The sequence below is a fragment of the Dictyostelium discoideum genome (assembly GCF_000004695.1).
Source record: "Dictyostelium discoideum AX4 chromosome 3 chromosome, whole genome shotgun sequence".
Taxonomy (NCBI): Eukaryota; Evosea; class Eumycetozoa; order Dictyosteliales; family Dictyosteliaceae; genus Dictyostelium; species Dictyostelium discoideum.
Window position 1 is genome coordinate 3,578,345 of NC_007089.4, and position 13,487 is coordinate 3,591,831.

Consider the following 13,487-nt stretch of genomic DNA (forward strand, 5'->3'; position numbering starts at 1 on the left):
AAATTTTTTTTTTAATATAACATTTATTTGTTTGTTTGTTTATTTTATTATTTATTTAAAATAAATTACATAACCGACGAGAGAACCAACAGCAGCAACACAACTAATTGTAATACTTGCAATTGCCCACCTGATAGTTTGGATGTTTTACCGATTGATGGTGATGGGGATGGAGATATTGATGTTTGAGTTTCTTCAATTTTAACATCATAATGAAATGGTGTAGAGCTTAATTGGAGATATAATACTCCTGATGTTTCATTAACAAATGAATTGGAATGGCATAATATAAAATCGGAACTGTTTGTAAAATCGGTTTCGTTTGAACTTAATTTTGGTGATATGCTATATTGTAAATTACATGAAAGAGAAACATTTTCTGATGAAACTGCCAAGCTTGCATTAATAAAACCTGAAAAGCAAACACCACCAATAGTTATTGAAATACCATCTTTTTTATTTTTAATGGTTGAAATAACTGTAATCTTTGGTTCTAAATATGTTAATATTGCATTTGGTCCCAAATCATCACCGATTAATATTGAAACAAAGAGTGGACTCTCTTTACTTTCAGCTCTAACTATTAACATATTTTCATTTTGAACAATTATTGTAGTGTTTTTATTATTTGCTAATACTTTAACTTTGAATTCATCTCCATTTGACAATAAATTCTTACCAGAAACTGTGATAAAACCTCCACAAGCAATTGTTTTATTATCTTTATTTATTATACCATAAATAACAGGTGGAAATTTTAAATTAAATAATGATTCCATATTATTTCCATTTACTGTAATATTAATTGGACCATTTTCATAGGAGTTCAATGTTTTAATAGTTAATTGATTATTTGTTAATGTTAGAATTTCTGATGAAATATCATTACCATTGAAATAAACTTTAATATATGATATTGAGTTACCGAAATTATTTCCATAAAATGTAATATTATATTGACCTTTAGAAAATTTACGATTCTCAATATTTGGTGGAGCATATGAGTATTCATCACTAACTGTCTCTGAGTTTAATTGGAATATGAATTGTTTATTGATACCTGTACCATATGGTGTTGAACATGTTGTTACATAGAAACTAGAATTTGAATATTGTAATGATGGTGTTGAACATTGTGTGGCTGATGAATTACCAACTGTAATACTTGGTTGTGATGATGAACTAATTGGACAATCCATATAATATAATTCAATATTTAATGATCCATTTGAAAGATTTGGTCTATTGATTACATTTATTAATAGTGATGCTGAAATTGAAATTGTATTTGAGGTCATATTAGAACGAATGAAATTAATATTAAATGTACTACATCTTAAAAGAGGTAATTTAAAAGTTAAACTCTTTTCATCAGGCAATATTTTAAATTGGTCTATGTTTATATAACCATTAATTCCATTACTATGTAATTGAATGAACGATTCTCTATTTTTACCAAAACGTGTACCAATTAATGTAACAATACCATTTGAATATGATCCACTTGATAAAGTTGGAGCATTATATGAAAATGATACACCATTAGGACTTGTTGAATTACAACCACTGAAATTAACGTCAACTTTTAAATGTGTACCACCATATTCATTTGGATCTAATTTACATTCTAATTCAGTTGTAGTTGATTTAATAAGTGTACATTGTTTATTACCAATTGTAATTGATGGGATAAATGATGAATTTAAAGTTGATGATAATTTTTCACCATTAATTGTTACTATACCACCTAAATAATTTGATACTGATGATATTGATGTTATTATTGCTGGGAAACAATGAATAAAATTCCTTTCCATTGAGACTTCATTTACCATAATATAAACAGACATTGGACCGGGATCAGGCATACTAAAGTTATTCACTTGAATTTGTGTATGATTTACTGAAATATTAAAATTGGGTTGATTAACACCATTAATAGAAACTTCAACCAATTTTTTATCTGTAAAGAAGTTATCACCATTAATTGTTAATATGTGTTTCAATGAGTCTGAAACAGTACTTGATATTTTAGGTGATTCGTATGAAAATGGAAAACGACTACTCCAACTATCTTCATCAAATGAAAATGCAAAATTTCCAGAGCCTGGTGGAATTGTTACAGTAATATTATTACAGTCAAAAGATGGATCAGAGAAATTACCTTTAATAACAAAAGGATTATTTGTATTTTGAAGCAAATTTGGACCACCCCTTATTCTTAAATAATTGCCAGTAATTACTATATCACCTCCAGATGTTTTAGGTTTTTTATTATATTTCAAATTAGTTGGTTTTGGAAATCTATAAAATTCTGAAATACTAAATGGACACTCTTCAATTGGACTTGATACTTCTCTTACACATATCTTACTGTGAACACTACCCCATAATCTTGATAATGGCTCATCTGAATGGAATGTACAATATCTCCTATTACCATCAATAACAAGACTACAATCAAAATAATTTGGTGCCATTTCATATCTTGGTGTTGTTTCGTTTTGATACATAATTAAACGGGTGGGATATGAACGATGACTTTGAAATACTAATGTGAATGATTTTTCATCAAATATTGCATCTAAAAAAACAAATTAATTGAATAAACAAATTATTATAAATAAATTAAAAAAAAAAAAAAGATATTTACCAATTGAGTATGGACGTTCCATTAAATATCCTAATTTAAATATTGAGAATAAAATCAGTAATATTATTTTCTGTTCCATTTTTATTATATTTTTATCTTTTGAATTTGGATTTATTAGTTATACTTATAAAAAAAATTAATTAAAAAGACAAATTTAACTAAAACGTGAAATAATAATTTTTAATATACGAATAGAAAAAAAAAAAAAAATAATAAAAATAAAATAAAAAAAAAAATAAAATAAAAAAATAAAATTTAATATTTAAAAAAACCGAAAACAACATCTAAAAATAGAGGCTCTGGTTAATGAGCTTGATTGGTATATTTCATACATCAACCAAATTAAATTCACAAAACAAAAAAAAAAAAAAAAATATTTGAAAACACAAAACAGTAATTTAAAAATAAATTATTTTTAAACATCAACCAAAAATTTCTTTTTTATATTTTTAATTGTATTTTTGGTTTGTTAATTAATTATTATTTGATTTTCCTTGAGATAATTAAAAAGTAAGTTTTTTTTTTTAAAAAAGGAAATAAATATAAATAATGGAAAATTGAAAAAAAAAAAAAAAAAAAACACAATTTCATATTCTCTTGGGTTCTCTTTTTTAAAAAAAAAATTACCATATAATGAATAAAAATTTAAAAATTGTTGATGAACCCTTTCTAATTTTAATTAAAAAAGAATTCATTAAAAATTAAAATAAATATAGTTGATAGAATGCAAACATTTTTTATTTATTTATTTATAATTTGAAATTAATAATACATATTAATTTGTTTTATTTTCTTTAAAAAGAATAATAATAATAAATTTAAATAATTAAGAATTGAATCTATGCCAATGAAGTGATTATAAAAGAGTAATAATTAATTATCTTGTGTGGAGAGATTTTTTTTTTTTTTTTTTTTTATTTTCCATTTTTTTTTTTTTAACTACACGAACAATTTCGCAATGCGATAAACAATGATACATATATGTAATAATTATTTAACATAAAACAAATTAACAAATCATACTTGAATCACTTTGATCAAATATATGATAGTGAACATAATAAGGGTGGTACTAGAAAACAAGTTGACGAATTATCTATTAAAGATAAAATTGTTTTGAAAATTTCAAATCTATTACAAATTGTTAAAGAAAAACTAAACTTAAATATTAAATTATTAGGTAAATTATTATATATATATATCTGTAGTTTTAAAAGTATTATAACATCTTATTAACCAAAAAATATGTATTTCTTTTTTTTTTTATTAAAATAGATTATGGTGCTGATTCTTTAAAAATTGGATAGAACTTCAATATGTTCCAATTTCTTTAGTAAAATTACAAAATACTTTAATTAATGATATTATTTTATATATTTCATCTAAATAAATCTCAAAATTTATTACACAATTCCATTAAAATTAACACCAATTTAAAAAAAAAAGAAAAAATCAAATCAAATCAAATCAAATCAAATCAAATCAAATCAAATCAAATCAAATCAAATCAAATCAAATCAAATCAAACCAAATCAAATTTAGTAAAAAAAAAAAAAAAAAAAAAAAATTTAACTAAATAAATAATATTGGATAACGCAAATTTTTATTTAGTTTTTAATTTTATTATTATTTTTATAATATTAAAAACAATAAAAATTATAATACTTTTTAACAATTTTTTTTAATATTATTTGATTTATTCCTCCCTTCATTATCTTTCCAGGATTTCTTTTTTATATATATTTATTATTTGATTTATATTAACGTGTTGTAAACATTGAGTTTTGAATTTCTTTTTCTTTTTTATTGATTTTAATCATCCTTAAACCACAAGCATTACAAAGTGTAATATGTTGTCCATTAAAAATAAAATTTCTCCAATTGTTTGATTCTATATTTGGACACATGTAACAATCACCAGGTCTTAATTTCAATTTTCTTATTATCTTTGGTGTATTATAATCATCTGATGTTTGATTTGTTGTTCTTAACTTTTTACTTAATTCCATGGTTTCTTTAACAATATAATTATTTACATTTAATCTACGTTTTCTTGGGAACAAATTGGCATCAGTTATTGTATTATTATTATTAATATGTGGACTTTGTGAAGTAATGGTCTGAGAACTGATTTGATTTTGTAAATTTGTTGAATTGTTGTCAGAAACAAGAGGTGGCAATACAGGTGTTGGTATTTTACGGTTTGGTACATTTCTAGTTCCTATTTCATTAGAAAACATTTGGATATCTATTACTAAAGAAGATTGAAATGAATCTAAAAAAATTAATTCTGTAACACAGTCATTAATAAAACTAGTCAAATTTATCATATTTAAAAACAAATCATCTTTCGTTTTTAGTGAGTTATATATTGAAATCTTTAAAATTAGAATTAGTATTTTTTATTTTTACAAAAAAGATTTTATAAATTTTTAATTATTATTTACCTCATTTGCAATAAATATTCTACAATCACAAATTTTCTCTATTGCATTTCTATGAATAATTATATTGTATGGCTGATTACGAATATAACAAACACTATTTAAAAAATTTATGACATAACATCTTCTGTTTGAATTTGTTAATGGATCAAAAAAATCTCTGCTTGAATTATTATTATTATTATTATTGTTAGTTGTTGGTGCAGTGTTGGTGTTTTTAGTATTAATATAATCATTTACTATAAAACTAATTGAACATTTATTGTTTTCTATTGGTTGAGAATTATTACCACATATACAATCATTGTTTTCCATTTTATTATGTGACATTTTTAATGTGGGAAAAAAAAAAAAAGAATATTAATTTATTTACAAAAAGATTAAAATAATAATATTATTAAAAAAATACAGAAGTGCGCGCTTATTAAATAAAAAAAAAACACTATTTATATCATTGTATTGAGAATATTATTATTATTATTTTTTGTTTTATTTTTATTTTTTTTTTTTTTTTTTTTTTTTTTTTTTCAATTAAACACACCCTTTTTCTCGCAAGTAAATATTTTAACATGTGATATCCAATAAAAATATAATAAATAAACTTGATCATCCAAACAATCTCTATTTTTTCAGTTAGATTTGTATATTCTATTGTAATTTTACATTTAACACATTTCAAATTATATAATCTCATCATCAATTATTTTCTGAATAATAAAAATTTAAATTACTAATATTTTACTATTTTTGATGGTAGTTATATTTTTTTTTTTCATTTTATGAACAACTTTATATAAAAATTTTGACGATATGAAATAATCATTCAAAATCTTTAAAGTGTTTACTATTAGTGGTAATAATTGTAAAAAAAAAAAATGTTTATATTTTTGCGAATGAAAATAATAAAAATATACAATCATACCACACTCAACAAATATACCATAGTACAATAATTTTGGGGATCAAATTTATTTTTTTTTAAAAAAAAAAAAATAATAGTGATAATAGGTAATGGGTGGAGTGGGTTCGAATTTAAAAAAATTATTAATATTATTTATTATTATTTTTATTATCAACAAAATAAAAAAAATTTCAAGCTCACGCTAACACTACAAATTTATTTAAATATTTAATTTTTTTTTTTTATAATTATATAATCAAAAAAAAAAAAAAAAAAAAACTTAAAATTTTATATGTAATAATGAATTTAAATAAAGATAAAAAAATAATTTATTAAATGAATTAATATTAATATTTTTTAAAAATTTGTTATTTGATATTTGTGAAATTTAAATTTTACCTTTGACAATTTAAATAAAATAAAAAATGAATAATTCAAATTGAGAAATAAAAAAAACAATAATAAAAAAATTAACACTTTAAGTAAAGAATTAAAAAATAAAAAAAATAAAAAATAATAATAATAATTACAGAAAATCAGAAACAATCGTGTAAAAAAAAAATGATTTTGAAGATATTTTTTATTTTCAAACAATTTGGTTGAGATATTTTTTTTTTTCAGACAATTGGAATTCAGAAAAAACTATTTTTTTAATTTTTTTTTTTAAATGATTGAAATTGTGTTTCTTTTTTTTTAATGTTCTAAGAAGACCAACACTTTAATTATAACAAATAAAAAATTAGGTTTTAAAAATGATTTGTTAAAAAAAAAAAAAAAAAAAAAAATGCAAAGATTGATCCTATTTAAAAGTTATTTTTTTTTTTTTTAATCATTAAATAAAAAATATAAAAATAAATATATAAAATAGTAAATAATGGTTCAATTGAAGAATTATCAGATTTAAAAGTTAGAAAGATATATGATCTAAATGTATTTGGTGTTTTAAATTTATTAAAAAATTCAAAATTAATTGATGAATATTCAACTCAATCATTCATCGAAATGTTTAATAAATATTCACCACATTCCAAAAGTGATCCTGAAAAAGTTGCTGAACTCTTAATTAAATTACCAACAATTACCAAATAATTTATTCATTGGATCTGATTCATTATCAACTGCTAAACAACAATTACAATCACATTTATTGGAAGCTGAAAAATGGTCTGACCTTTCAATTTCAACAGACTACTAAAAATATTGGAAAAAAAAAAAATTAAATAAACCTTTTTGTAAATAATAAACCTTTCAATTTCAACTGGTCTTTGAAAAAAAAAATATATATTTTTTTCATTTCTTTTTTTTTCATTTAATATTAATCATTTTTTAAAAAATCTAATATTTCAATTCTTTATTTTTTCTTTTTTTAAATTTAATTATTCATTTTTTTTTTATTTTAATATAACCTCCAATATGATAAACTTTTTTTTTTTTTTTTTTTTTTTTTTTTTTTTTTTTTTTTTTTTTTTCATTTAATTGGGAAAAAAAATAATAAAAAATAAAAATTATTAAAATAGAACACCAATAAGAAGATCTTAAAATTCTAATCAAAAAACAAATGGAAATATTTTCTTTTTTATTTCTATTTTTTTTCAAATCTAAAAATAACTTTCTTAAAAAAAAAAAAAAAAAAAAGACGTGGTTTAATATTTAAATTTTTATTTTTTAATTTCATTTTTTGTGTGGCTTTTTTATTTTTTATATGCATTCACCACATGCACAACTATACAGTCAACGCTTTCATTTAATTTCCCCATTTTCTCACCAACAACAAAATACTATAAAATGAAAAAAGAAAATATTCATTTATTAAATAACAAAATAAAAAACAAATAAAACAAATAAAACAAATTTATAAATAAATTCATTTAATAAATAATATAAAATAAAATAAAATAAAATAAAATGTTATCAGAATTTTTCAACAGTTTAGCATCATTTTTTAGTAATATATTCTCATTATTTGAAGGTAAAAAAGATACAAGAATATTAATGATTGGACTTGATGGTGCAGGTAAATCAACACTTTTATTTAAATTAAAATTGGGTGATGTAGTTTTAACCATTCCAACCATTGGATTCAATGTCGAAACTATTGTATATAAAAATTTATCAATGACAGTTTGGGATGTAGGTGGTCAACATAAAATTCGTGCATTATGGAAACACTATTATCATGGTACAAATGCAATCATCTTTGTAGTTGACAGTACTGATCGTGAAAGAATGGATGAAGTTAAAGAGGAAATTGATAATCTTTTAATCCAAGATGAATTAAAAGGTATACAAATATTAGTACTTGCAAATAAACAAGATATGAATAATGCAATGAATACCGCAGAAATTGTAAACTCTTTAAATTTAAATTCAATTAAAGATAGAAAATGGTATGTCCAACCATGTAGTGCCATTAGATCAGATGGTATATATGAAGGATTTGATTGGGTAGCAAATTCACTCAATAATAAATAAATAAATAATCAAATAAAAGCCTTATATGTTAGTCAGTAAAAATACAAGGCTTTACTGACTAATATACAGTAAAAATAAATAAAGATTAATAATTTTTTTTTTTTTTTAATAAACACTTATTTATTGATTTATTTTTTATTTTTTATTTGTTTTTTTTTATTATTTTTTTATTTTTTTTGTTTTTTTGGTTTATTTATTAATTTATTCGTTGTATTTTTTTTTTTTTTTTTGATTGTTTAATTAAACTACACAACTGACAGATGATTTACTGGTTGATGGTGAAGGATGAGAGCACCAACAGTATCACCAACACAAACAATTGAAATACCTGCAATTGCCCACCTGATAGTTTGGATGATCTACCGTTTGATGATGGAGGAGATAATGGTAATTGAATTTCTTCAATTTTAACATCATAATGGAATGATGTTGAGCTAAATTGGAGATATAATACTCCTGATGTTTCATTAACAAATGAATTTGAATGGCATGACAAACAATCGGTACTATTTGTAATATCAGTTTCATTTGAACTTAGTTTTGGGTTACTATCATACAATGTCTCATTTGGTGATAAACTGCATTGCAAATTACATGAAAGAGATACATTTGTTGATGAAACTACCAAACTTGCATAAATAATACCTGATAAACTAACACCACCAACTGATATTGAAATACCATCTTTATTATTTTTAATGGTTGGAATAACTGTAATCATTGGTTTTAAATATGTTAATATTGCATTTGGTCCCAAATCTTCTCCAATATATGTTGAAACAGAGAGTTGACTCTCTTTACAATCAGCTCTAACTATTAAAATCTTTTCATTTTGAACAATTATTGTAGTGTTTTTATAATTTGCTAATACTTTAACTTTGAATTCATCTCCATTTGACAATAAATTCTTACCAGAAACTGTGATAAAACCTCCACAAGCAATTGTTTTATTATCCTTATTAATTATACCATAAATAACAGGTGGAAATTTTAAATTAAATAATGATTCCATTTTAATTCCATCCACTGTAATATTAATTGGACCATTTTCATAGGAGTTCAATGTTTTAATAGTTAATTGATTATTTGTTAATGTTAGAATTTCTGATGAAATATCATTACCATTGAAATAAACTTTAATATATGATATTGAGTTACCGAAATTATTTCCATAAAATGTAATATTATATTGACCTTTAGAAAATTTACGATTCTCAATATTTGGTGGAGCATACGAATATTCATCACTAATTGTATCTGAATTTAATTGAAAAATGAATTGTTTATTGATACCAGTGCCATATGGTGTTGAGCATGTTGTTACATAGAAACTAGAATTTGAATATTGTAATGATGGTGTTGAACATTGAGTAGATGATGATGAATTACCAACTGTAATACTTGGTTGTGATGATGAACTAATTGGACAATCCATATAATATATTTCAATATTTAATGAACCGTTTGAAAGATTTGGTCTATTGATTACATTTATTAATAGTGATGATGCTGAGATTGAAATTGTATTTGAGGTCATATTAGAACCAACCAATTTCACTCGAGTGAAATTAATATTAAATGTACTACATCTTAAAAGAGGTAATTTAAATGTCAAATTCTTTTCATCAGACGATACATTTAATTGGTCAATTTTAATATTATCATTAATTCCATTACCATATAATTGAACGAATGATTCTTCATTTTTACCAAAATGTGTACCAATTAATGTAACAAAACCATTTGAATATGATCCACTTGATAACGTTGGAGTATTATATGTTAATGTTACACTATGAGGATTTATTGAATTACAACCACCGAAATTAACGTTAACTGGTAAATTTTTACCACCATTTTGATTTGGATCTAATTTACATTTTAATTCATTTGTATTTGATTTAATATATGTACATTGTTTATTACCAATTGTAATTGATGGAGTAAATGATGAATTTAAAGTAGAAAATAATTTGTCTCCTTGAATTGTTACAATACCATCGGAATAATTTGATACTGATGATACTGATATAATTAATGGTGGGAAACAATGAGTATAATTCTTTTCAGCCGGGATTTCATTTACCTTAACACTAATTGAAATTGGGCCTAGATCAGGTCTATTAACGTTATTCACTTGAATTTGTGTATGATTTACTGAAATAATAAAATTTGTTTGCTTAATATCATCAAAATAAACCTCTACCAAGCTTTTATCTGTAAAGAAGTTATCACCATTAATTGATAATATTAGGTACCCTCCGTCAAAAAAAGTACTTGATATTTTAGGTGATTCGTATGAAAATGGAAAAAGATTATCCCCAGTTTCATCAAAGGCAAATTCAAAATATCCAGAGCCTGGTGGAACTACTACAGTAATATTATTACAGTCAAAAGATGGATCAGAGAAATTACCTTTAACAACAAAAGATGTCATATAATCAAATGTAGTTAGAATGTGATTTGGACCACCCCTAGATCTTAAATAATTACCAGTAATTACTATATCACCTCCAGATGTTTTTGGTTTATTACTATATTTCAAATTAGTTACAAATGGATAATCTAAAGATGAAAGATCAAATGAACACTCTTCAACTGGACTTGATACTTCTCTTGCACATACCTTACTTTCTATACTACCCCATAATCTTGAAAATGGCTCATCTGAATGGAATGAACAATGTCTCCTATTACCAATAACTAGACTACAATTAAAATAATTTGGTGCCATTTCATATCTTGGTGTTGTTTCGTTTTGATACAAAATTAAACGGGTTGGGTATGATCGAAAACTTTCAAAAGTTATTGAAAATGATTTTTCATCAAATATTACATCTTTGAAAAATAAATTAATTGAATAAATAACATAAACAAATTATTTATTAAAATATTATGATACTTACCTACTGACATTGGACGACCAACTGAATGTCCTGATTTAAAAATTGAGAATAAAAATAAAATCAGTAATATTATTTTCTTTTCCATTTTTATTTATTTTTATTTTATTGAATTTGGCTTTAAAAATAATATCGATTTAAAAAAGAGAAATTTTATTATTAATCGAGAAAATAATTTTTAATTAAATAATGAAAAAAAAAAAAAAAAAAAAAAAAAAAAATTAAAATAGTAAGAATAATAAAAAAAAAAAAAAAAAATAATTAAAATAAAAACCAGCATTAACTTCCAAAAATAGATATTGATTGGTATCATTTCATACATCAACCAAAAAAAAGATGTATAAATCTATTAAATTCACAAACAAACAAAATCCAAAAAAAAATTTCTTTTTTAATTATCTTTTTGGTTTGAAAATTAATTTTTATTTGATTTTCCTAAATTTTTAATAACATTCAATCATCAATTCAAAATAATATTTATGTTAAATCTTTTTTTTTATAAAAAAAAAAAAAAAAAATAAAAATAAATTTAATTGACCGATTTTAAACATTTTTTATTTAAAAATTATAAACATTTGAAATTAAAAATAAAATACAAATTTTTTAATTTTGTATTTTATTACAATCTCTTAATTTCAAATGTTACGAATTAATAATAAAACACAAATTAATTTGTTTATTTTCTTTTAAAGAATTAATTGTAAATAATAAAAATTAATTAAAACAATTAAGAATTGGATGTATGTGAATTAACTGATAATAAAAGGGTAATAATTAACCATCTTGTGTATGTGTGAGAGTATTTTTTTTTTTTTTTAAAATTTTAAACCATGGAAATAAAAAAAATAAAAAAAATAAAAAAAAAAAAAAAAAATAAAAAAAAAAAAAAAAAATGAAAATATGTTTTTTTTTTTTTTTTTTTTTTTATTATTTTTTTTAGTATACTAAAACAACAGTACTCGAAATTGATGGATGATAATCATGTAAAAATTAAAAACTCTCTAATTGGAATTGATCCAAAAGTAATTGATAAAAATAAAATAAACACTTATAATAATAAAAGTAGTAGTAACAATATTCAAAATAGTAATAATGCAAAAAACACAATCACTACCACCATTTCACCAATAATAATTCATGTCCAAAAAGAGAAGACTATCAATAATAGTAATAATAATGAAGATGATGATGAAGAAGAAGATGAAGAAGAAGAAGAAGAAGAAGAAGAAGAAGAAGAAGAAGAAGAAGAAGAAGAAGAAGAAGAAGAAGAAGAAGAAGAAGAAGAAGAAGAAGATGAAGAAGAAGGAGAAGATGAAGATGAAGATGAAGAAGAAGGAGATGAAGATGATAATAATAAACATAAAAATAATAATGTCAGTGGGAAAAAAAGACCAAATTTAGACTCTGATTCAGAACCAATGATAGAATTTATTGAAATTGTTGAAGTAGATTCTGAAAGCAATAAAAGAAGGAAAATTGATTCTAACAAACCATGGTTTGATCCAATTAAAATGGAGCAGTCTATACTAACTCAGGTAATATTTATATTATATATTATATTATTATCATTTTCTTTAAATATAAAAAAATAATAAAAAAAAAAAAAAAAAAATAAAAAAAATAATAATAATAAAAGTAACTAACTTATTTATTTATATTTTAGTTCAATTTTTTTGAAATTATATATAGAATGAAAATCGAGTCATTTGGTTTGAGATTAGTAAAAGAGTAAGTTTAATTTATTAGTTCATAAATCAACAACATAATATTAACCTTTTTTTTTTTAAAAAAAAGGTTTGTTAGATTTATGATTATAAAATGTTTAGAAAAAGATAGAAGCCTTGGTGAAACTCCAACTAAATTACAAGCATCACCACTTATTGAATCATTTTGGCATTCATTAATTGTTGATATGGAGAAATATAAAATTTTTCAAAAATTATTACCAAAAAGATTTCAATGCAATCCATCAATTACATTAGATCCAATAGAAGTTCAAATGGAAAGATTTCAAAAAACTTTACAACTTTATGATAAATATTTTCCAAATTATAAAAGAGATGATGAAATGTGGGATTTTAAAAAAAAGAAATTAATTTTAATTTAATAAACTA

General features: G+C 21.9%; 7 protein-coding genes across 7 annotated transcripts; 4 read left to right on the forward strand and 3 right to left on the reverse strand.

Moving 5' to 3' along the window:
• Positions 1–65: 65 nt before the first annotated feature.
• tgrC3 (IPT/TIG domain-containing protein) lies at positions 66–2,732 on the reverse strand (the record flags this gene model as incomplete). Its single annotated transcript, XM_635993.1, has 2 exons — positions 66–2,584; positions 2,654–2,732. The coding sequence occupies 2 exons, from the start codon at positions 2,730–2,732 to the stop codon at positions 66–68; spliced, it is 2,598 nt and encodes an 865-aa protein (XP_641085.1).
• A 762-nt stretch (positions 2,733–3,494) lies between these two features.
• On the forward strand, positions 3,495–3,960 carry DDB_G0280625 (hypothetical protein; the record flags this gene model as incomplete). The annotated part of the gene is made up of 3 exons (XM_635994.1): positions 3,495–3,505; positions 3,706–3,833; positions 3,929–3,960. The coding sequence occupies 3 exons, from the start codon at positions 3,495–3,497 to the stop codon at positions 3,958–3,960; spliced, it is 171 nt and encodes a 56-aa protein (XP_641086.1).
• A 453-nt stretch (positions 3,961–4,413) lies between these two features.
• On the reverse strand, positions 4,414–5,427 carry gtaS (GATA zinc finger domain-containing protein 19; the record flags this gene model as incomplete). Its single annotated transcript, XM_635995.3, has 2 exons — positions 4,414–5,031; positions 5,101–5,427. 2 exons carry the CDS (start codon positions 5,425–5,427, stop codon positions 4,414–4,416), a joined length of 945 nt encoding a protein of 314 aa, XP_641087.3.
• A 1,355-nt stretch (positions 5,428–6,782) lies between these two features.
• Positions 6,783–7,087, forward strand: DDB_G0280629 (hypothetical protein; the record flags this gene model as incomplete). Its single annotated transcript, XM_635996.1, has 2 exons — positions 6,783–6,807; positions 6,867–7,087. 2 exons carry the CDS (start codon positions 6,783–6,785, stop codon positions 7,085–7,087), a joined length of 246 nt encoding a protein of 81 aa, XP_641088.1.
• An 816-nt stretch (positions 7,088–7,903) lies between these two features.
• On the forward strand, positions 7,904–8,470 carry arrK (ADP-ribosylation factor-related; the record flags this gene model as incomplete). Its single annotated transcript, XM_635998.1, has 1 exon — positions 7,904–8,470. One exon carries the CDS (start codon positions 7,904–7,906, stop codon positions 8,468–8,470), a length of 567 nt encoding a protein of 188 aa, XP_641090.1.
• A 265-nt stretch (positions 8,471–8,735) lies between these two features.
• Positions 8,736–11,461, reverse strand: tgrC2 (IPT/TIG domain-containing protein; the record flags this gene model as incomplete). Its single annotated transcript, XM_635999.1, has 2 exons — positions 8,736–11,308; positions 11,377–11,461. The coding sequence occupies 2 exons, from the start codon at positions 11,459–11,461 to the stop codon at positions 8,736–8,738; spliced, it is 2,658 nt and encodes an 885-aa protein (XP_641091.1).
• Positions 11,462–11,709: 248 nt separating this feature from the next.
• On the forward strand, positions 11,710–13,480 carry DDB_G0280637 (hypothetical protein; the record flags this gene model as incomplete). Its single annotated transcript, XM_636000.1, has 6 exons — positions 11,710–11,779; positions 12,066–12,073; positions 12,106–12,113; positions 12,314–12,908; positions 13,037–13,101; positions 13,168–13,480. 6 exons carry the CDS (start codon positions 11,710–11,712, stop codon positions 13,478–13,480), a joined length of 1,059 nt encoding a protein of 352 aa, XP_641092.1.
• Positions 13,481–13,487: the final 7 nt, after the last annotated feature.